The sequence below is a fragment of the Hyla sarda genome, chromosome 6, assembly GCF_029499605.1.
Source record: "Hyla sarda isolate aHylSar1 chromosome 6, aHylSar1.hap1, whole genome shotgun sequence".
Lineage (NCBI taxonomy): Eukaryota > Metazoa > Chordata > Amphibia > Anura > Hylidae > Hyla > Hyla sarda.
The window spans coordinates 70,577,008-70,602,367 of record NC_079194.1 but is presented as its reverse complement, the minus strand read 5'-3'; the positions used below and the strand labels follow the sequence as shown (position 1 = coordinate 70,602,367).

General features: G+C 41.7%; 2 protein-coding genes across 9 annotated transcripts in view; one reads left to right on the top strand and one right to left on the bottom strand.

Annotated features, from left to right (window-relative positions):
• Window positions 1-895: 895 nt before the first annotated feature.
• CIMIP4 (ciliary microtubule inner protein 4) lies at window positions 896-19,628 on the top strand. Of its 5 annotated transcripts, none has more exons than XM_056524100.1 (6): window positions 927-982; window positions 2,252-2,395; window positions 4,120-4,379; window positions 4,463-4,613; window positions 6,134-6,253; window positions 19,257-19,628. In XM_056524100.1, exons 2-6 carry the CDS (start codon window positions 2,377-2,379, stop codon window positions 19,517-19,519), a joined length of 813 nt encoding a protein of 270 aa, XP_056380075.1. In that variant the 5' UTR covers window positions 927-982; window positions 2,252-2,376; the 3' UTR covers window positions 19,520-19,628. The 5 variants fall into 5 exon arrangements, with proteins under 5 accessions (XP_056380072.1, XP_056380076.1, XP_056380075.1 ...); XM_056524098.1 differs by having other exon boundaries at window positions 931-1,072; XM_056524099.1 differs by lacking the exon at window positions 927-982 and adding an exon at window positions 1,048-1,169.
• Window positions 19,629-19,755: 127 nt separating this feature from the next.
• The window catches only part of CSF2RB (colony stimulating factor 2 receptor subunit beta), a 129,464-nt gene continuing 123,859 nt past the window's right edge, over window positions 19,756-25,360 (bottom strand). For all 4 annotated transcript variants that reach the window (XM_056524089.1, XM_056524088.1, XM_056524087.1 and 1 more), the window contains exon 14: window positions 19,756-20,940. In XM_056524089.1, the coding sequence (XP_056380064.1) occupies window positions 20,193-20,940 (748 nt within the window). In that variant the 3' untranslated portion in view covers window positions 19,756-20,192. The remainder of the gene's footprint in view (window positions 20,941-25,360) is intronic.

Genomic DNA, 25,360 nt, shown 5'->3' with positions numbered 1-25,360 from the left:
AACCTGTTAAGGACACAGGGCGTACCTGTACGCCCTGATCCCATTAACAGGGTTTCAACCGTTCTCACCAGTACCTGTACGCCATGATCCCATTAACAGGGTTTAAACCATTCTCACCAGTGGAGAACGGGTTAAACCCCACCAGAGTACCCCTTTAATATTGTCACCTGAGCATAATGTATATTTCTCTGTAGTGCCATATATTCCCTCTTTTTACACCACACACTGGCCCTCATTTACTATTGCAAACCCGACATGTTTTGTCGGATTATGCGCCATATTCTGTTGCATTGCGGCATAAATTCTGTCTGCACCAGAATTTGTGCCAGAATTGAAAAAACCCAACTTACTCTCCATTTTGCACAGTGCATATTGTATAAAGTATATTGTATGATGTACTATCACCCTGCACTGTATATTACCCTTTATGATTCACCTGTATATATGCGTGTATTTGTGTTATTGCATAATGTATCACAATTAGCACTGAATTGATTTTGTATGTACCCCATATAAATATGGGGGGTTTGTGTCACTTTGCATGCTTGATAAAGACCATGCAGATAGTTGAAATGTTGTATCCTTGCTATGAGGAAATAAACCTGTTTTTTCACCTCATTGGAGTGCTGCGGGACGCTTTAGTCTGCTGTATACTGCTGCTGCCAGCGACCCGTGCTGCGATTGTGCCCGCTTGCACCCGCTGCACCATCTCATTGTATGGTTGTGCTGCTTCTACTTGCTGTAGTGATAAAGAAAATGGTTACTTTTATTAAAACCAACTTAACTTTTAATAAACTTTGGGGTCGCAATTCCCTGAGCCATCTACTAGAGTAGTTTGAACAAGTTGATAAACAACTGTGCTTTTTCCTGCTATGAGGCAGCGCCATCTAGAGGCAGCTGAGAGAATGGCACCGACAGACCTTCGAAAGCCTTTCCTTCCCTTTGCCATAACAACGACAACAAAATGGTCTCTTGGCAACCAGTGCGTAAAGGGTGAAAGAAAATGAGCATTGTGTGATTGACTTCTCTGCTGAATGTCTTAAGACGTCTTGCATGGAGGGTAGAAGACCAGGTGAGAGAAACCTCTGAGGGGCACCGACCTTCTCCTCTCGTCTTTCTATCAAACTTTACGTGCGATTCCTGAAGGGAATGGGGTTGTAATTCTACAGGTGAGAACAAAGAAGTGGGGGGCTCAATCCAAAATAATATAGTAAAGTGGGTGCTACTCAGTGTTCAAGGACAACCAACACCCATAGACAGAAAGCAACACTAAAATATAGTAGCACACCAAAGTATAATCAGTTTATATAATCTTTATTGCACAATAATAACAATTTCACGCACTTAGTGCTTCATCCAGCCATATTTGATGATGGAAGTTCCGGGACGAAACTTCCGACATGAAAACTGAGCTGAAATCAATGGGAGGCTGCTGTAAGTGAAATCTGTGCAGAATTTCCAGGAGAATGTGTGAACGTATTGTGATTGTCTAACCAAATGTGTCTAGCCAAAAATCCTTGTATAGGACAGAATTCAATTGACAGAGCTGAAGGGACTCAAGGGACACAGGCTTAAAAGGAGAAGTCCCATGCCAGTAAAATTGTGCGGGGGGAGGTGTTAGAGTGCTGTGGCCCCCCGCGATCTCCTGTATGGAGCCCCGTCTCCCCCACAGAGTGTCGCGTCCCAACCCCTGCCATATATTTCTATGGGAGAGCCAAAGATAGCCGAACGTCTCTCCCATAGAGATATATGGAGGGGGCTTGGGGACCCCCACTTTGGGCGGGGGATCGCAACACGCAACTCTGTGAGAGAGCAGTGGCTCTGTACAGGAGGTGACTGGACCCCCAAGATCTAACACGTATCCTCTATCTGCAGGACTTCTTCTTTAACTTAGGCCCCACTCATATATGCTGCCAAAAAGGTGTATGGAATGATGTAATAGACCAGTGTTTCCCAACCAGTGTTCCTCCAGCTGTTGTGAAACTGTTGCGAAACTACAGCATGCTGGGAGTTGTAGTTTTACAACAACTGGAGGCACATGGGTTGGGAAACACTGTAATAGACTATGATATTTCATCCTGCAATCTATAAAAAAAAATGTAAACATGGTAGTCTATGGGCAATGGATACCTCCATATGGCATCGATCCCAGGGAATTTTTCACTGATAATCTGTGGAACAAAATTGCATGCAAAATATAAAGGAAATAATAGCAACCTGCTAAGGATGACTCCCGGATTCTCTCTACCAGGCCCCATTTAATGCAGGCTGCATACTCCCCCTCCCCCAGTGTATTCAGTGAACGTTGTAGAACACATGTACGATCCATTAAACCACAGTCATCTCGGTGCAGAATAGCATTTTATTATTCAAGACATGCTGCGCTCTCTGTCAAGTAAGTTGCATTGCGGGGAATGGAACAATGTGCTGCAGCTATGATGGTCATTATTCAGTCCATGACTTCTTGGTTCTGAGGCTGCACATTACATTCACAGGGCTGTTATATGGCAGATTTTAAAGGAATGTCAAACTATGGACTCCATCTTTAACCCCTGTGTTAGGGCACGAACATACTACCTCCCTGTCCCTGTTAATCGTATCCGTCGGCATCCTGCCGAAAACGGGATGCTGACATATACTGTTAACAGGAGCAGCAGACCCCATTCACTGCTATGGCCGAATGGAGTCACCACCACTGACTCTGTTCAGGACGTATTCGCCATTCTAGGCGGACTCAAAACAGGGACTATTGCACTTTTGAAATAGTGCATATGACCGGAAAGGAGTCACTAGGTGACTCCATTTGGCCATAGAAGTGATTGGTCCCATTAACAATATACGTTGGCATCCAATTTTCGACAGAATGCTGACAGATACTATTAAGGCTGCATTCACACCCCATTTTTGCAATACAGTTCCCGTATACATTTTCACTTTGAAAAAATTTGAAAATTGACTCTCCATTGAGAACCGTATGCAAACAATGCATCCGGTTGTGTACTGTTTGTGTCTTGTACGGTTCTGTCCATTTTTTTCCCCCCAAAGCAGTAGTCTACCACGTTCTTTTGACCGGGTGAAAAACCGTATTGAAACCATAAGGGTGGGTTCACACCACGGTTTGTCCCCACGGTTTCCGTTTCCATGGAATGCTGATGCATCCAGTTGCATGCAGTTTGTAATTGGTTTATTTTTTATTGTTGTTGTTTTTTTTTTTTTTTTCCCCATACTCTAAACCATGTTCTACCACGGTTTTTGGTCTGGGTGAAAAACCGTATTGTAACCGTATACGGTTTTTGTAACATGGAAGTCAATGAGAACCATAGGGAACCGTATGTGTCTACGGTTCAATCCGGTTTTCCCTACACGGTTTTTAAACTTTGCACATGTGCATTTCGATTCTAAAGTTTTATAAGTAGAACAATAGAAACTTTATTTCAAAAAGAACAAAAATCTTAAAACCGGACTTGATGTAATAGTTAAAAACCGTATGAAACCACATGCAACCGGACACAACATTTTGGAACCGTATACGGGTGCTTTTTAAGCACAAGGTTGCATACAGTTTGGTCTGGTTTTGAGGAATACGGTTTTGACGGAAAAAACCTGATAGAAAACCGTGGGGACAAACTGTGGTGTGAACCCACTTTAACATGGGACTCAATGAGAACCGTAGAGAACCGTATGTGCGTACAGTTACATCCAGTTTCCACAATACGGTTTTTGTGTTTGCACATGCGCAGTGCACACCGAATGGAATGTAAAGTTAAAAACGTATCCTTTTTTTTAAAAAACGGATGCAACCGGACATTATTTTTCAAACCGTATACGGGTTAAAATTTGTACACTCGTTTTGATACAGTTTAGTCCAATTTTGAAGAATCCGTTTTTTATCAAAAACCTGATACGGGAACTGTATTGCAAAAACGTGGTGTGAATGCAGCCTAACAGGGGCAGGAACGCAGTGTAATCATACCCTAAAGATGGAGTCCATAGTCCAACATTTTGGCAAAGCTGTGAATGTAATGTGGAGCCTTAGAACCTTGAAGTCATGGACTGAACAAAGACAGTATGATCATACCCTTATATAATCCAGAATCTCCTATTATATTCTGCTTCCAGTTATATCTTTACCCACGCCAAGATCTGCACCTCCTTATACTTTCCATCCTCAAAAGGAGAAGCATCAAAAGAACTTAACAGAATCGTACAACGTGAAGCAACCCACGAAGAGCAGCCAAAGTGAAAATTTGGGTAAAAGAAGTAACACCTCTCAAGAACATGTAACACGTAAACAAGAAGATACCAGGAACCTAGTGCCTGCTAACATTAGGCATAAGTATGGCAGCTCGGTGGTTGACAAGCTTATTTCTCCGGAGCAGGTGAAATGTTGCGGTGCAGTCATTTTTTCCTGAGTTCTGCTTTATGACTTTTCTGTTGAAGTCTTTCTTCTTGGCCCTCATAGGTGAGAAGCTGTTTTAGAGAAGAAGAAATAACAGAGTACCAACAAGGGTATTGCATACCCCGACTGAGAGAGAACTCCTGTTTCCTGGAGGACTATCCACACAAGATCTATTATGAACTGGGACACTGTCTCCGAAGCAATCTATTCCCAGGTCTTGCTCAATCTTCCACCTCATATGTTCTTCATCTTCATCTACTCTCTGGACCTCTTCTAAATAATTCTTACTCTGGATTTTTTTTAAATCATTTTTGCTTGTACAAAATAGTCTACTGTATATTAACCCCTTAGGACCAAGGTCATTTTGACCTTAAGGACCAGGCCAATTTTATTGTTGCGTCTTAATTTTTTCCTCCTCGCCTTCTAAAATCCATAGACCCATATTAGGGCTTATTTTTTGCGTGACCAATTGTACTTTGTAATGACACCACTTATTTTACTATAAAATGTACGGCGAACACAAACATTTTTTTTTATGACAGAATTTTTATGAGGGTTTCGTTTTCACACTGTTCACTTTATGGTAACATTTTTTTCTTTATTCTATCGGTCAATACAATTAAAATGATACCCATCTTTACATACTTTTCTACTATTGTACTGCGATCGATGATGATTTTTGCAGTTTGACGGCCGTTATTTTGACGGGTCATAACAGCCAATAACGGGTCCCAATGGACCCCATTATAGTCATTGGGGTCTGTCGGGCACCGGTATTTTTGGAGAAAATTGCCGGAGAAAAAGACGGTGCAAGCACTATTTTTTATCTGGCTTTTCTCAATCCTAAACTAAAGGGCTTCACACTGTCGGAGACAACTGGCAGTGTGAATGTAGCCTTAGTCGTCCTAAATTGGAGACTTGAAAGAGCTATAATAGATTGTATCTGCAGAAATGCTGGTGAGATTCTCACCTTTTCCTATAGATGGTGCACTATATTTCCGCAGACATATAGAAGTTAAAGGCTATATTAAACTACACAAACATTTTTAGTTATTCTTACAGTGCACTTAACATATATATATATATTTGTATATATATATATATATATATATATATATGGCAACATAGTGATAGGTCTTTAATGAAAATTTTCTAACGTGTACAGTGTGCACCATTCCCTCGGGATCGTTGTGGGTCCCAGTGGTCAGACCACCATTGATCTGCTTACTATCCCCTATCCTATGGATGAGAATACCCTTGTAAGGTGTTGTCCTAAACCTTAAGGGGTTATCCTATTAAATAAGAAAAGGCATACCAGGGATAGAGATGCTGGACCTCAGTGTAAAATCTGCAGCCTACTATGTGCCATGTATAATATTCTCATGTGGCACAGAGGCCCTTTTGATCTCACAGTCACCATGTCCCAGGTTCGACAGCAGGAGCTTTAGTCTCCTTTATTACAGAATAACATTCTATGTCCAACTTGCGGGTGACAAAGCATTGATTCCTATTATGAGTTATTGCTTTCTATTACTCAGTTGTCACTTTTTTTGCAATGTTATTTATTTTCTTGGGCAGTGTATGAAAAGCTGCCACTTGTCAACCAGTATATGAAGAGTTGTCTCTTGCCTGACTCGTACTCTATATCACTTTCTTCTCTGACTTTCTAGTTTGATCACTATCACTTCTCCATTCTTGTAATATATGGTGTCTCACTGTTCGCACCTCTTGCAGGGGCTCCCATAAAACACAACAGCTTGGTGCATGACTCCTATACAGCAGAAGTGAATGAAAAGGGAAGACTGGAAAAATGGAATACTCGTCAATGGTATGGAAGGAAGACCGATGACTTAGGTAATGAGAATTGTGTTTGATAACAATGGATACATGTATTTTTCCTCACTTGATGCTAATCCTTTTCCTTTTATCCCCTGCTCTTGTTTCTACTATTACTATTGCTGTATTTACTCCCATGGCGGCACCCAGCTCTGGGCCCACACTGACATTGGCACCTCCTTCCGCTAGCTGACCAATGGGTATAAAACTAGTCATTCCTACTGCCAGCTGTTGTGAAAGGGTATAACAGAACCACAAAGTGCTATATAAGGCCCATAGTAGAGTTAAATAAAAAAAAAAATTAAGAATAACTTTATGTTTCCCCAAAGTGGTTCCAATGAAAAATATAACATGTCCCACTAAAATCAAGCCCATATGAAGCTAATTAATGGCCACAACACGTATGATCAGCTCAGTCCAGCACATATGTTTATTTAGAAGGGGGAGCGGCATAAGCTTCTGCCAGACACTAAAATGCCCGACTATTGTTTCCTTCAACATCTGTTGTTGGGGGAGAATGAGATGGTCCCTGTATGTATAGGGTGGTTGAGCAATCCTGCTCAAGAGTTTCTACCAAATGAATATTTCATGTTTATCGTATACAGTGTAAAGCTCATACTGTATGTGTAACATACAGCAGCTCATAAGGTTATATCATATAACCTGTGAGACCAGGATACCAGTACAGATTTGCAGAAGAAAGACTGCCCCGAAGTTACTGGATCTGTAAAATAGGTGTGCCCAGCAAAAAGCAGTCCCTATGGGTTTTACAGTTAATACATGGAGGTTGGCCCACATGGGAGTAATAACTGCATTAGGATAAGTTCAGACAAGCGGATTCTATGAATTTTATGCCGCGGATCCGCCGCTGAAGGACCACTACAGGGGGCCTTTAGATGTGCATTCTCGGAGCGGCAATACGCTGCTATGAGCAGACACACTTCTGCGATGTACGAGTTGCTGTGCATGCTCGGTGTACTCCCACACATCACGGCCGCTCCCCCTGCTCCATGGGCTAAGCCGAGAGAAATCACGATGTGTGAGTATACTGCGCATGCGCACTGTGACTCACACGTCGCAGTGTGTCTGCTCGTAGCGGCTTATTACCGTTGCGAGCAGGCACATCTATAGGCACCTTGAAGCGTTAAAATACGCTGCGGATCCGCTTGTCTTAACATACTGTGGTACCCGGGTGGTGTAGTGCAGGTAGTAGTAGGGGCAGGTGGTAATAGCCCAGGGACAGATGGTAGTATAATTCCTTATAGTGTTCGTGACGCCAGGATATGGTTGTATGGTGTAGGGCACCGGCGACAACCAACCCAGAAACGGCATATATTAAATGAGAGTCCAGAGCAGGTTTTGATGCAACTGGAACTTTACTGAAGGAGGCAGTATAACATTTCTTACAGATAGCCAACTTCTAAAGAGGTGACTGGGATGCAGGGAACCTCTCAGGCTTTATGATGCAGACCACTGTGCTACTGTTATGACTTTGGTAGGGACAGTAGAGACTTGACTTGTAGACATAAATGAGACTTACTGATTTGATGTGGTTGCAGACTTTTAGGCGTTGGCCTAGCTGTACTGGACTAAACTTGTACAGGACTGGTGCTTGCTTCACTGTCCACAAAGTGAGGGGAGAAGAGACCTAGTGTGGAGACTACAGCCCTTTATATATCAGGGGCTGGACTAAAGCCCATTGGTAGCTGCTTGCCTGTGGTTACCTGTGCCTCTGGAACTCTGGGTATCAGGTGATCATATATCACATGACCAGAGGAAGGTCCTATACAGTTTAAACATCCTAATAACCTTTGCACATACCGTATTTATCGGCGTATAACACGCATTTTTTAGGCTAAAATTTTCAACCTAAAGTCTACCTGCATTTTATATGCCGATAAGCCGCTGTAGTTCAATGATTTACAGCGGGCACTTTAAATCAATGAACTGCAGCGGCTTTTGCAGGTGAAGAGACCGCCACCGCTGCCGGCTTCTCTGCCCCTGCCTGTCCTGGGGTCCCTGCTGCCACCGCTTCTCTCCCCCTGCTATCAGTGCCGCTGCCCCTTCTCTCCCCCTGTCTATCGGTGCCGCTGCCCCTTCTCTTCCCCTGTCTATCGGTGCCGCTGCGCCTGCCCCATTGCCGGCGCCGATAGCCCGGGGGAGAGAAGGGGCAGCCTCCCCCATCCCCGGTTGTATAATTACCTGTTGCTGGGGTCGGGTCCGCGCTGCTTCAGGCCTCTGGTGTGCGTCCCCTGCGTCGTTGCTATGCACTTCAAGGCACGGCGCAATGACGAATGACGTCACTCGTCACCGCGTCTCGCAGCGCATAGCAACGATGCAGGGGACGCACACCGGAGGCCTGAAGCAGCGCGGACACGACCCCGGCAACAGGTAATTATACAACCGGGGATGGGGGAGGCAACGGGGCAGCGTTCTCTCCCTTCTCTCCCCTGCTCTAGACCCCAGGAAAGGCAGGGGGAGAGAAGCGGGCCGCGACGGCCTCTCTCCCCCTGCCTTTCCTGGGGGCTTCTGCGGGGTAAGAAACAGTGTATCGGGGTATACACATGCACACCCACGCACCCTCATTTTACCAAGGATATTTGGGTAAAAAACTTTTTTTACCCAAATATCCTTGGTAAAATGAGGGTGCGTGTTATAGGCCGGTGCGTGGTATACCCCGATAAATACAGTAACTTATAATCACTGTACAGTACCTAAAATAAACATACAGAATTAATGTACAATAGAAATAATAAAGACCTAGGGGGATCCTGCAGGAGAGTCCTGTGGACTTGAGGGACTCTACCTGAGGGGACTTTAGGAACTGTACAGAACCACGTTCTGTACTGGGACATGACAATTAGTGTTGCTCGCGAATATTCGCAATGCAAATTTTATTCGCGAATATCGCATATTCGCGAATTTTTTTTTTCACAGTACACATCACAGTGATCATCCCTCTCTGCTTCCAGCTTGTGTGGTGTAAAGAAGGCTCTAATACTACTGTGTGAGACTGGCGTGCGAATTTTCGCATATGCTAATTTTGGTATGTGCAAATTTTTGCATATGTTAATTTTCGCATACACAAATTTTTGCTTTTGCGAAAATAAAGTGGGAATATTACAAATATGCGAATTTAGCGAATATATGATGAATATTCTTCCATATATTAGCGAATATTCGCAAATTCAAATATGGCCTATGCCGCTCAACACTAATGACAATACCCTTAGGGTAGGGTCACATGTAACAGATCTGCAGCGTAATTTATGCTGCAAATCCACCTGTGACCCGACCCATTTTGTGCCTCCAGCTGTTACAACCATCACTCACTTCCCCTGCTTTGCCCCTGGCCTGCTTGCAGCGGCAATCCACCACCACTAGCAGCCACACAGGTAGCCTGCGACTCAGCAAATGCACTCTGACATCGCTGCTTGTAGTGACGGATTGCAGCTGTGAGCAGGCCAGGGGGAAGCGGGGAAGGGGGGGTGGCAATAGCTGGAGGCACAAAATGGGTTGGGTCATCGGCCGATCAGCAGCATACAATACGCTGCAGATCCGTTACGTGTGAACCTAACTTCAAAGTGGTTGTCCAGTCTCCTGAAGATCTTCTCTCTTCTTGAGCACTTGGAGAGGGAGATTGGAAAAAAAATACCCCATTAAGGGGTGAAGGATCCAAATAAAAACACCCTAGGGCAACAGAAACCACTAAAACTTTAACCCCACAATAAAGTATTTACACTGGTAAAATACCAATTAGTGAATGCATACAGTATACAAATAATACCATGAAAACTGAAAATGTTAGAAACACATCACTGTGCACCGGCACTAGAAGCTAATTGTTTTCAATAATATCCGGGTAATAATATAACCCATGTCTATGTAACAAGGGCATATTACAGGCACCCTCATTTTAACAAGGAAATGTTACAGGCACCCTCATTTTAACAAGGAAATATGAGTAAAAAAAAATTAATCATACAATAATCTTGCATAAATTGGTATATTCAGGATCTGCAAGAGGTACCTATATACTCCCAGCTATTAGATTTAAAAAATTTTAGTACCCAAAATTTATCATAATGGTACAGTAGGGAGGTGCTTAAAACATAACTTTTAATTGTAATAGTCAAAGTCCACCAAAGGATGAAAAAACCCAAAGCAAAGAACAAGTTATATTCAAAATTTGACCAGGATATATGTTGGCTAACTAGTCACAAAGTATGCACTGAACCAGTAAGCCTCCCAAAATTTTTTATTCAACTTCCAACGTGTTTCTGCCAAAAGATGTTGGAGACTCAAAACAGACATGCACTGTTCACAGAACAGAGACTAGTATTTAGATTGAGGCTGTGCTCCAATCATTATTTCTATGGTTGTCATAAGTCTCCTGTCTGAGAACATATAATAATATTATGATATTGAGCACAATATAAAACTCTCCATATATTATAAGGCTGATGTATGTAATATTAAAAAAAAAAGACCACTATGGTTGTCCAGGTCATCCATGCTCCATAGACGAACCGTCTCTTGCACGGTCAAACCGAATCCTCAGACAGAGCCTATTCTGCAGTGGTGGGGAGCCGTGTAATAATGCTACAGGTTCCGTGTGTACAGAGCATGGATGACCTGGACAACCATCGTGGTCTCTTTATGATATTACATACATCAGCCCTATAATATATGGAGAGTTTTCTATTGTGCTCAATATCATATGATTATTATATGTTCTCAGTCAAGAGTTCTCAGTCAAAGCTACTTTTTATTGGGGGTGGGGGGGGGGTTTACACTATTAGAGGTGTTTGTGGCCCTTGGAGCAGGACCCTGTGTCCCGAAAAATCTTTTCAGCACACAAGGATGTCCCTGTTACCTCTCTGCGGCCCCGTGTTAACTTTAAAAACGCAGGGGCCGCCGGGTGGTAGCGCACTAAACAGGCATACAGCCTCCAGCCATACACTGTATATGGCTGAAGGCTGTATGTCTGTGGGGGGACTGTGCTGCACCTAATATGGGGGAACTATACTGCACCTAATGTGGGGAACTATACTGCACCTAATGTGGGGGGAACTATACTGCACCTAATGTGGGGGGAACTATACTGCACCTAATGTGGGGAACTATACTGCACCTAATGTGGGGGAACTATACTGCACCTGATATGGGTAACTGTACTGCACCTAATGTGGGGGAACTATACTGCACCTAATGTGGGGAACTATACTGCACCTAATGTGGGGGAACTATACTGCACCTGATATGGGGAACTGTACTGCACCTAATGTGGGGGAACTATATTGCACCTAATGTGGGGGAACTGTACTGCACCTAATGTGGGGAACTATACTGCACCTAATGTGGGGGAATTATACTACACCTAATGTGGGGAACTATACTGCACCTAATGTGGGGGAACTATATTGCACCTAATGTGGGGGAACTGTACTGCACCTAATGTGGGGGAACTGTACTGCACCCCTAATGTGGGGGAACTGTACTGCACCCCTAATGTGGGGGAACTGTACTGCACCCCTAATGTGGGGGAACTGTACAGCACCCCTAATGTGGGGGAACAGTACTGCACCCCTAATGTGGGGGAACCATACTGCACCCCTAATGTGGGGTGACTTATACTGCACCTAATGTGGGGAACTATACTGCACCTAATGCAGGGGAACTATACTGCCAATGTGGGGGAACTATACTGCACCTAAAGTGGGGGAACTGTCGGGGTTGGCCCCATCATAATGAAGTGCTCCGTCTTCCAGGCAGCCTTATTCTGGCCCTGATAAATGCCGCAGTGCCGGCCCGGAGATCGGCGGGGGTCCCTAGGCCGGACCCCCCGTGATCAGACATGCTATCCCCTATCCTTTGGATAGGGGATGACATGTCTAGGGACGACGTACCCCTTTAAACACAAAATTTACTAAATTAAATTACAAAATACAGAATAAAATTATGGAGAATACATTATATTTATTTATTTATATTTATTTATTTATTGTTATCCAGTAAAATCATCCAGGTTTTCATTGTACTGTCAAAACTTTTTTCTTTTTTACTAGTTTCTACATGCCCCTATTCACATGACCTTCACATTGGAGGTATTGTTAATAAGAACCAAACAAAAGCCAACCACCCATTGCATTCTTTACAATATATATACTGTATTTCATAGAATTTCCAAAAAACAAGTGCAGTGGCCATCAAACTGTGGTCCTCCAGCTGTTGCAAAACTACAACTCCCAGCATGCTCGGACAGCAGTTGCTGGGAGTTGTAGTTTTGCAACAGCTGGAGGTCTACAGTTTGGATACTTCTGCCCTAGTGTAACCAGATTCTGCATGACATCATACTGTATATACCAGTGATACGAAGGCTGACCAGTGTCATCTGCTTTTCCCAGGCAGGTGGCATGAAAGGAACTTTAATTACCTGAACCTAAAGAAGGCTGTAGAGCAGAGAACCAGGGAATCTCAGAAGTGATATGTAACAATAAAAAAGGTTTTCCTCACAATCTGACTCTTTTTTATATATACATATACAGTATAATGAATGCACCAGACTACAACTTTGACTTCATTTTTCTTAACCATCATTTCGTATTTTCTTTCTATTTTAATTTATTTCTCACATATAGTAAAGTCGTTTTCTTTAGCCTTTAAAGGCGTCCTCTCCAGGACATTAATACAGATGTCCTATTCTTAGGGCACCCCCCCCCCCCACTGATCTGCTGATTGAAGGGGCTTTAGTGATCCGATGAGCACTGCAGCCTTTCTTATTACTATGCAAATCACTGTACATTCTGTAGCAGATGTGCCAGGTACTACACATGTGCTGCAGTACCAGACACACCCACCATAGAATGTACTTCTCTGTATCTGGTGAACAATGAAGAGGCTGCAGTGTCCAGACTCAGCACCTTCCATCAGCTGACCGTTGGGGGTGCCAGGAGCTGGATCAACACTGATCTGACATCCAAGGATAAGCCATCAATAGTATATAAAAAATAAAAATCTTTAGGTGTAATATTTGCCTTTATAAGAATTGCTCTAATATACAAAAAATATGTTAAAGGGATGAGAATGATGCTTTCCCATTATGAGCACTGGCAGAGATGTCTGGCAGAAGCTTATGGCCTTCTCCTTTGGGCAGTTAATTTGCAGCCTGTATGTTTAAGAAAAAGCAAGGGACAAAGCTGTAAAGCTAATGAACATTCAACCAGTAGCTCATTACATATATAACGTCCAAAAAATGGAAGCGGCACTCCAAATCATAAAAAGAATGGTGTCCTTATTCATCCATCAGGTATAGTGCAATGTTTCAGCCTCACCATGAGGCCTTTCTCCTTTCATGGTGAGGCTGAAACGTTGCACTATACCTGATGGGTGAATAAAGACACCATTCTTTTTATGATTTGGAATGCTGCTCTTCCCTTTTTTGGACGTTGTTGGATGAAGGTTTTGGAGTTTAAACCTGTTGAGGCTGAGCACCCACTCGTGACTAGAAGTCATTTCTACAGTGCCGACTCTCTCTCCCTTTTTTTGTTTATATATATATATATATATATATATATATATATATATATATATATTAGGGATGTAAGAAAAAATCGATTCTCGCGATAATCGCGATTTTTCATTTGCCAATACAGAATCGATTCAAAATATTTTTGAATCGATTCTTTTAGGGATGTGGAATTTTTAATAAAACGCACTTTATCTTACCTGCCAACGAGCCCGCGGAGCTCCGGTACACTCCGGTAGAGGTGTTCGGTCCCCGGGCTGTATTCTTCTTACTTCCTGTTAGCCCGGCACGTCACATGGAGCTTCAGCCTATCACTGGCCGCAGCGATGTCCCGCCTCCGCTGGTGATAGGCTGAAGCTCCATGTGACGTGCCGGACTAACAGGAAGTAAGAAGAATACAGCCCGGGGACCGAACACCTGTACCGGAGTGTACTGGAGCTCCGCGGGCTCGTTGGCAGGTAAGATAAAGTGCGTTTTATTTTATTTTGCAGCCCGGACGGTATAACATGAGAAAAGTGAGCACCGGAGTACTAGATCGCCGCTGTCAAAGCTGACAGCGGCGTCTATTGGGATCTATGAATGCTCCCAGGTGGGCGATATATCGCGATGTATCGTCACCTAGACGGTATCGCGATATATCGGGATATATCGAATCGCCACACTGGTATCGCGATTCGAATCGAATCGCCAAATTCTTGGCGATTCACACCCCTAATATATATATATATATATATATATATATATATATCATAAGAATGAAGGTTTCAGGATTCTGAGGAAGGTAGCAGGGTGAACCTCTAAGGAACCCCAAAGTAAACACAATTTTGGAGATGGAGATCAACTTTAATCAAACTTTGTACCTTTTGCCAAGCTTTTGTTTTAAAGAGAAACTGACAGCCTGTAAACCTGTTCACCTGTTCAACTTTTCAAACAGCTTTAAAAAGAGGGGTCACTCTTACATTGCATATTCATCACAAGGACGGTCCGGGCGGTGAATATTGAGGAGGCAGGGGACCTTGGCAAGCCGGCTCCCAGCCTCCATTGTGTATAGCAGCACTAAAGCAATGAAACAAAAATGGCCATAACTCTACAACGAATAAACAGATTAATGTAAATAACCCTTATTTTTTTATCTGTTTACCCGCACTATAACTCCGTATATTGGGTTTAGTGCAGGTGAACAGGCTGTCAGTTTCTCTTTAAGTGAGTTTTTTTTTATTTCCAAGAGTAAACATGTACACACAAGATTGAGCTGTTTATTTTACTCAGTGTATTTTCCCTGTATTCAAAGTTCTCTAGAAATTGCCAATTTCCCTCAGAAGGATAGGAAAGATATGGCACATCTTCAGTTATACTCAAAGGATGAGAGCTTCTATATGTTGGGTTTCCACACCAGAGAGCTGAATCAGCAGAACTGATAAGTTGTGTAGTCACCAGTGAACAGGGTCATTCAAAATCAATATTTTACTCATCAATCCTGTAAGGCCAGTCATTTATTAGACAGTGAAAGAGATGCAGTGTTGGTGGACAGGCATGTGAGCAGATAAATCAGCCCTTGTGTGAGTGCCCTACGTACAGCAGTATAGATCTCTGCTTCCTCTACTGACTTTGGCAGTCCTAAAATGTTGTTTTTGGCACAAGTCAACCTTTTGTTTTTAAGCTTTGGTTGAAGGTGTGTTTTAAAATTAGGATATGTGTATATAGAGAGGAAAGCACTCACCATGTCAATTCTTCCAACTTGCTCATTATTGAATCGGAGACATCTTACATGGAATAAAATGCAGGGAACGGTTTCATGCAAGTCTGCATGCGGACGCCGGGGATCTCCCAGCTGATGGGTGTGACAGCTGTTTCGTAGGTCAGCGCATACTTCGTCAGACATGGCGCTGACCTACCAAACCTTCATGGTCTGACGAAGTAGGCGCTGACCTTCGAAACAGCTGTCACACCCATCGGCTGGGAGATCCCCGGCGTCCGCATGCAGGCTTGCATGAAACCGTTCCCTGCATTTTATTCCATGTAAGATGTCTTCGATTCAATAAAGAGCAAGTTGGAAGAATTGATGTGGTGAGTGCTATCCTCTCTATATACACATGTTATTGGATCTCGCGTTATGTGCAATACAGGATTAAGCACCCCCGCTATCACACTTAACCCTGCACAGATTGAGGAACACGGAGACCTGCAGACATGATTGCACAAAGGTCTATATAACACAGTGCCATACATAATGCTCTATACCTGCTCTCAGTATTTCAAATTAGGATCTCCTCTGGTTCTGCCAGTTCACCCTGGTCGGTAGAATTGCCACAAGATATGATTTCAGATTTGATTCAGCAAACTTCAGAGACTCTGGCCGACATTTATGATTGTCTTTAGACAGTTTTTTGTGTCTACAAAAGGCACAAAAAGGCGCAAGCAGGGTTTATTTGCACCTTTTTTGCGCCTTTTTGTTTACACATTTCTGCTGATTTTGAGTTGTAATCCACTGATTTTGGCAATACACATAATATAGAAGGGATTTATGAACTGTGCCATTATGTAAAAAGGCCAAAAAAGGCGCAAAGCCACTGAAAAGTCTCAAAAACTACACCATCCCAGACCTGGCATAGCTTTTTAGTGTATGTGAAGAGAGAAATTTCAGAAAATGTGACCTGCACAAAATTAATCAAATACTCTGTGAACATTTAATAAATTTGGTGCTCCTACACATTACCAGCACACAAAAAAAGGTGTAAAAAAAATGCTTCACTTACACCTACAATGATAAATGTGGGCCTGTATGTTTTGGATTTAGATTCCGACTCGGATGTGCTGTGAGTGCCCTGTGATTGTCCATGCATAGCATGTAAAGGAATATAAAAATTAAAAAATAAAATAAAAAAACTTGTCACTCAAATAATGCAATGTGGATCTCAGATCACCTGGCGACTTAGGGTCACACACTTACTGCCATACTCACGGCGTGAGGCCATTTAACTACATACATAGCTCAACAGCAATCAGAGATCTAATGAAGGTCAATGTTTGACCGAAACCTTATCTGATTCATTGTTGATTGCAGATTAAATAGAACCCACATTGCATTATTTGAGTGCCAAGTTCTTCTGTTTTATGAATCTGAGGCGAAGTCTCCACTTGTTTTTTTTTTTTGGCAAAACGTCAAGAAAAACACCAATTCTGCCGCATGGCATTTTTTTGGCTAAAAACGCTGCGGCCAGATGTTAGCTGTAAATCAATGAGAAATCGCAAATTTCGAATTCCACTTAGCGTTTTTTCACTTTGGCGTTTTTTTAATCCTTTTGGTGTTTTTTCACTTTTTTTGTGTTTTTTTTCAGCTCCTTGGAGTTTTGAAAAAAACGCTGTATGTCGCTCAAACCGGCGTTTTTAGTCAAAATCGTGGTGTTTTGCTCCAATAGGAGTCTATGGGAGTGAGAAAACGCCAAGAAAAACCATATGTGGGGTTTAACTTTGGCATTTTTGCAGGCGGTTTTTAATCTTTTTGGGGCTTTAGCGATCCAAAAAAGTGATGGCGATATTTGTTTTGAATAAAATTTTGTAGGGTACCATAACAATAAAAAAAAAAAAAAAAAGATAAGTAGTGAAGGAAAAAATTGTATCTAACGAAATTTATATTTTTTATAAAAAAACATTTTATGACTTTTTAAACAGGGATCAATTTATGTGTGCAGGGAAATAAAAATGTAGCCGACAATTATAAAACTATTGTGTTTGTTTTTCACTTTTTTTCTTTATTTTTTTTACATTTTTTAGTCAGTACTACTACTCCCAGCATGGAACACACTGTTCCATGATGGGAGTAGTTCTACCTGCACTAATAGACAGATCGCCCATTGTGATTCTCCTGTATAATATATAGATGCAGCCAGCCGCTCTTCTATGGTCCCCTGCCCTGACGTATATTTACACTTATTCATATTTCCCGCAGAGCTGTGATTGGCCACATGGTTCCAGCCAATCACAGCTCTCTGTGAGAAATAGGAACATGTGTATATATACGACCGTGCAGGGGACCATAGAAGAGCGACGGCCGCATCCATACATGATACAGGAGGATCACAGCAGGTGTCAGGAGGAGTGACATCCGCCGTGATCTTTCCATAACTGCACACTTTGCTCCATGCTGGGAGCTGTAGTACCTGCATTGATAGACAGATTGCATCGGGTGTCAGAAGTTACACTCGCTGTGATCTGTATATTAATGCAGGTACTACAGCTCCCAACATGGAGCAGAGTGTGCTCCATGTTGGGAGTAGTACTTGCAGATAAGAATAGATCACAGCGGGTATCACTACTGACATCCGCTGTGATCGTCCTGTCTATAGAAGAGATGGAGCAGCTGTATACATCGCTCGCATCCCTGCTCTGCACTATACTGCGGGCCGGCCACTCATTCAATAATCTTTTTCCTCAGAGCTGTGATTGGCTGCAACCATCCGGCCAATCACAGCTCTGGGCGAAAAATAAGAATGAGTGATGTGAATTTCTATTGACATCACTGGCCGGAGTATAGTGCGGAGAGGCGAGCGCTGTATAGACCCGCTCGCTTCTCTGCTATATTATGGACGATCGCATCGGGTGTCAGGACTGACACCCGGGGCGATATGTCTATAGTACAGGTACTACCACTCCGATCATGGAACAGTCTGTTCCATGCTGGGAGCATTAGTACTACATAAAAATTTTTAAAAATTTTGAAAAAAAAGTGAAACACACACACTTTATAAAAAAATTATAAAAATTGGGTTATAAAATATATACATTGCGTTTAATAAAAATTTTTCCATCACTGCTGCATCCTTTTTTTTTTTTTTTTTGATACCCAACAAATTTTGGGTACCAAAAAAAAATAAACGCCAAGGTGCAATTTCCACACAAATGAAAAAAACGCCGGAAAAAACGCATGATGATGTACATTGCACTGGCGATTTTTCAGGCGTTTTTTTAATCCCTAAAAACGCAGAACTAAAAACCAAGTGGATACTTAGCCTAAGAGTGGGATTCTACTTGCACCACAAGAAACTCTGAGAGTGCTATATTCCAGTATAGTATGTAAAGGAGCAGTGATTCCAGTCAAAAACAAGAGCACAGCACATTTAACAGCTGGGCTGGAAACAGAGCACCTGGTCCAGCAAATGGAAACCAAATGCATAGAGCATCTCCACTTACCTTTGGAAAACTCAATGTACAGGAGATGGTATGAAATTAATGTGAAACACAAAAAAAAACATTGGATCCTAACAAATCTAAATTTGTTGTAAAACTCGGATCAAAACTGATTTATGTTAAATCGATTTGTCCATCTCTAGTTGCCACCAGTTTTTTTTTTTCTCCTATCACATAAACTAGGTAAATGTCTCTTCAGGTTCCTTCCATGTTGCTTTTACTCTTCTCTTTAGTGATCTTTTTTTTTTCTTTACGTATCATAATCTGATTCCCTGTCGCTAACTGCTCTTATTCTTATTGTATAAGCCATTTGGTCAGAACTGTTAATGAAAAGAAAGGCCATAGCCAAGATCATGCAGAGCCAGCTTAAGCCATCTCGTGTTTTCCCAATCCCTATCCGGTCTGATGTGCTCAAAGACCTTCCTCCTCCTCCTCCACCACGACAAACTTCAAAGAAGCCAAGAAAACAGAGACACCAGGCAAAGAGCGAGAAGCCAGAGGTACAGCCTTCTCTAGTCTCACCACCCAAAGAAGATGATTTTTGGGACTTCTATGATAAGCCCATTTAGTAATGTCACAAATCAAGGTGTTTTAAGAAAAATTAGCATTCAATTTTTTGTGCAAATTGAGAGCAGTATTTTGTAATGTGAATGTACGCTAAGTGAATAAATCAGAAACTGTATTCATGAAGGAAACACATCCCCGCCCTGGTAAAATAATTTATGACCTACTATGTATCTGACAGCCATCAGTCACTGTGAGAAGGACGCACAGACGATTCCTTTATGAATACATATCTTATACGTGTCTCATAAAATTATCTATGCTAAGAATGTGATAAACACAACACCAAAAATGTTCTATTGTATACAGGGTTTTATTTTTTTTGTACATTAAACTTCAGTCATTAACTTCTTAAAAAAGTGCATGAACTGTGATAACAATATTAATCACAGATTATACAGAATGACTATTCATTAAATGGGTATTCCACCCATAAACACATTCCCTACTACCAATCCTGAGAAGGAGGTCCCGGGTCTCACGTCTGCATTTATTGTCAATGGGAGTTGGTGGAGATAGCCTAATTCATTGTGCAGCTATCTTCAACACCATCTATAGACAATGAATGGTGCCAGGGCGCATCCAAACGAGATGAGTAAGGTGAGTATGACCTATCCCAGCATTGCCTTAGGCGATACGTTTCATGAAAGGCATTACTTCTTGACAGAAAATAACTTTCTAACTCTGTGGAAAAGCAATGTAATCTCTTTGCATCGCTTTGAATGTTTGTACAGCAGGAAGAGCAACTCCTTTTGGCATCTGCAGAGACATTTTGCCAGTGGCTTGTGCTGTCTTCCTTTCTAGGTTCTCCTGAATTCCAGGAAAGAAGCAATAATCTCCCACCTGCTTCAGCACAACTGGACCAGTCCCATCATGATTAATGACCATCACAGGTCTTTGTTGGGCGGCTTGGACTTCAGAAGGTGCTGGAATAGCAAAGTAGTTGCTTTTCTTAGACTCATGCTTATCTTCATTGTCCTTCAGAGGTATCTGCAGAGGAGGGTTTTTTTCCATACTCAACACATAACTCATTTGATTTCCAGGGCATATAGTCTGGGAAGTTGGGATGAACTCTTTTGGAGAACTGAAGACCTTACTTTGACATTTAGGTAGGATGAAGTACTCTGAAGACTTGGACTCTTTTGGAATTAGATCTGACATGAATTGTGCATGAGTAAAAATGAAGTTTGGACTTTTGCAACCCATCTTAGAAGGATGCCCTGTTGACTGTGATATGGATGCTTCTTTTAAGTCAAGAGCGCCTTCTATCTCTGGCAGTGTGCTGGCTGCTTGGAGATTCTGGTCTTCCTCTGCTGTAGGTGGTGGCAGTGAGTATGGTCCCAGTAGAGATTCACTAGGCTCTGAAGGTGTCTCCACTTCATATTCTTCTGAAACATCCCTTTCTGAATTCCGTGATTCAATATGGCTAGTAAAAAAAATAAGTAGAAGACATGTCTTTAAATTATTTTTGAATTGCAAGTACATGGAAATAATGACAGAATTTACTCAATTACAATAATGCAGTTTTCGTTAAAGGGCTCTCAGTGAAAAGGGAAATTTGACCCAAGGCTGGGGTTGGTGTACAACAAATAAATATACTATACTCACCCCTCCTTCAGTCCCCTGCAGCTGCCACAGTGACACTCCAGGTCCCCTCCTGGTCTCCACTTCTCCCAGGTTCCGTGCCAGTTTAACCTCACCGTACCTGCTCACTTGGCACCGACTAAGGCGAGACACCACTAGGGTCACTGATCGGCCAAAAGGACAGGTCTTGTGGGGTTAAGATGACACACAATTAAGAGGGAGCATTATTTTTCACATAACTCCCACTCCTGGAGCAAATGTATATTTTTCCTGGACAACCCCTTTAACACAAATTTCTGTTTTCTTCTATATAACACAACCAATACAGTCCTTCATTTTCTACATAGTATTTACATTTTATCAGTGTTTTTCTGTTTAGACCAAAAAAGTATTGGAGCTCTACAAGAAAGATAAAGATAACATAAAACATTATGAACATGGCTATCTAGCAGCTTCATAGCCAGTGAGACCCTCTTATACTACTTACATAGTAACATAGTTCATAAGGTTGAAAAAAGACCAGAGTCCACCAAGTTCAACCTATAGTATATCCCTAATGAATCCCTACTGAGTGGATCCAGAGGAAGGCAAAAAAAAACCTCATACTAGAGGTAAAAATTTCTTCCCGACTCCAAATATGGCAATCAGGATAAATCCCTGGATCAACGTTCTGTCCCTATAAATCTATAATCCATAACCTGTAATGTTATTATTCTCCAAAAATGCATCCAGACCCCTTTTAAATTCTTTTACCGAGTTAACCATGACCACCTCCTGAGGCAGAGAATTCCACAGTCGCACTGCTCTTACAGTAAAGAACCTCCGTCTGTGCTGGTGTAGAAACCTTCTTTCCTCTAAACATAGAGGATGCCCCCTTGTTATAGATACAGTCCTGGGAACAAATAGATCATGGGAGAGATCTCTGTAAGGTCCCCTGATATATTTATACATTGTTCTTAGGTCTCCAATAAGCCTTCTTTTTTCTAAACTAAATAACCCTAATTCTGATAATCTTTCTGGGTACTATAGTCCTCTCATTCCCCGTATTACCATGGTTTCCCGTCTTTGAACCCTCTCCTGCTCCACTATATCTTTCTTGTACACTGGTGCCCAGTACTGTACACAGTGTTCTATGTGTGGTCTGACTAGTGATTTGTACAGTGGTAGAATTATTTCCTTGTCATGGGCATCTATGCCCCTATTGATGCACCCCATGATTTTATTTGCCTTGGCAGCAGCTGCCCGACACTGGTCACTACAGCTAAATTTACTGTTAACTAAGACTCCCAAGTCCTTTTCCCTCTCAGTCGTCCCAAGTGTGCACCCATTTAATACATAATTCCAGCCCGGATTATTCTTCCCCATGTGCATTACCTTACATTTATCAGTGTTGAACCTCATCTGCCACTTCCCAGCCCAATCCTCCAACCTATCCAGATCCATTTGTAACACTGCACTGTCCTCTATAGTGTTTACGCTTTACAGAGTTTAGTATCATCTGCAAAGATTGCTACTTTACTATTCAACCCCGCTACAAGGTCATTAATAAATATATTAATAGGACAGGACCCAATACTGACCCTTGTGGTACCCCACTAGTAACAGTCACCCAATCAGAATAAGTACCATTAAAGGAGTATTCCAGGCAAAACTTTTTTTTTATATATATCAACTGGCTCCGGAAAGTTAAACAGATTTGTAAATTACTTATATTAAAAAATCTTAATCCTTCCAATAGTTATTAGCTTCTGAAGTTTTCTGTCTAACTGCTCAATGATGATGTCACGTCCCGGGAGCTGTGCATGATGGGAGAATATCCCCATAGGAACTGCACAGCTCCCGGGACGTGAGTCATCAGAGAGCAGTTAGACAGAAAACAACAACTCAACTTCAGAATCTAATAACTATTGGAAGGATTAAGATTTTTTAATAGAAGTAATTTACAAATCTGTTTAACTTTCTGGAGCCAGTTGATATATGAAAAAAAGTTTTGGCCTGGAATACCCCTTTAATAACCACCCTCTGTTTCCTATCACTGAGCCAGTTACTTACCCACTTGCACACATTTTCCCCCAGCCCGATCCTCCTTATATGCACCAACCTTTTATGTGGCACCGTATCAAATGCTTTGGAAAAATCCAGATATACGACATCCAGCGATTGCCCCTGGTCCAGTCTGGAGCTCACCTCCTCATAAAAGATGATCAGGTTAGTTTGACAGGACCGATCCCTCATAAATCCATGCTGATATGGAGTCATACATTTATTTTTATCAAGATACTACAAAATAGCATCTCTTAGAAAACCCTCAAACAATTTACATACAATGGAGGTTAAACTAACAGGTCTATAATTCCCGGAGTCATCTTTTGACCCCTTTTTAAACATTGGCACCTCATTTGTCATGCGCCAGTCCTGGGGAACAGTTCTTGTTACTATAGAGTCCATGAATATTAAAAATAGGTGTCTGTCTATTACATTACTTAATTACTTTAGAACACGGGGGTGAAAGACATCTGGACCTGGTGATTTGTCTATTTAGATTTTTTGTAGGCAGCACTGTACTTCTTCCTGGGTTAGACAGGTGACCTGTACTGGGGAGTTTACCTTATCTCGCTGTATTTCACCTGGCATTTCATTTTCCTCGGTGAATATAGTGGAGAATATTTTTTTTTAATATGTTTGCTTTTTCCTGATCCCGTTTATAATTTCTTCCTCATCATTTTTTAAAGGGCCTACACTTTAATTTTTAAAGGAGTGCTCTGAACGTATCTCCTATCTTAAGGATAGGGGATAAGTTATAGATCACAGGGGGTCTGAGCACTGGGGTCCCCCCGTGATCTCCCAAACTTCATGGAGGGGCTGCTGCAACATGCGGGGATGGAACGCCCCCTTTCCTGTACATTGCCGCGGCCCCCTACGGGAGATTGCGGGGGGGGCCCCAGTGCTCGGACCCCCCGTGATCTATAACTTATCTCCTATCCTTCAGATAGGAGATAAGTTCAGAGCACTACAGATCTCCTTTCAACTTTTTGCTATTTATATAGTTAAAGAACATTTTGGGGTTAGCTTTACTCTCTTTGGCAATGAGTCTTTCTGTCTCTATTTTTGCGGCTTTTATCAGTTTTACATATTTTTCTCTATAGCTGTTTAATGCTTCTTCACTGCCGTCCTGTTTTAGTAGTTTAAATGCTTTATTTTTGTCATTTATTGCCCCCTTAACATTTTTATATCATCCAATTTTTTATTTTTGCACCTTTGTTTTTTCCTCCTCACCTTCTAAAAATCACAACACTTTCAATTTTCCACCTAAAAATCCATATGAGGGCTTGTTCTTTGTGCTAACAATTTTACTTTGTAATACCATAAATAATTTAACCACAAAATTTTACTGAAAACCAGAAAAAAATTATTTATGAGCCAAAATAAAAAATAAAAAAGCCATTTTGTAATTTTAAACGGGTTCTGTTTCTATGCAGTGCAGTTTTGGGTAAAAATTGCACCTAATATTTATTTTGTAGGTCCATACGGTCACAAGGATACACAATTTATATAGGTTTGATTTTATTTTACTACTAAAAAAAAATTATACCTACATGCAGTATGAGAGCTTTTTTTTTCACCGTGATCTGAAGTTTTTATCGGCACCATTTTTTAAAATCTGACTTTTTGATCACTTTCTATTCATTTTATTATGGTATAAAAAGTGACCAAAATACGTTATTTTGGATTTTTGAATTTTTTTTACATGTACGCGATTAATCATGCAGTTTAATTAACGATATATTTTTAAAATTATGACATTTTTTTATGTTAAAAAGGGGGTTGATTCAAACTTTTATTAGGGGAGAGGTTAAATCATTTTTATAAACTTTTTTTTTACACTTTTTTTTTGCAATGTTATAGCTCCCATAGGGGACTATAACATTGCACACACTAATTGAATACACTGATCAGTTATCACTGCTTGACTGCACCTGCCTGGATCTCAGGCACAGAGCAGTCTCGGCGATCAGACGCACAGGAGGCAGGTAGGGATCCTCCTTGCATCCTGCAAGCTATTCGGGACTCCGTGATTTCACCGCGGCGATCCCGAACAGTACCGCTGAGCTAACCGGTATTATTTACTTTTGTTTTAGATGCGGCGATCAAGTTTGATAGCCGCGTCTAAAGTGTTAATGCCGGGCATCAGCCCAATGGGGGTTGTATACTTCTGGGAACAATACACAGTAATGGCTATGACAAATTAAATCACCCAAATA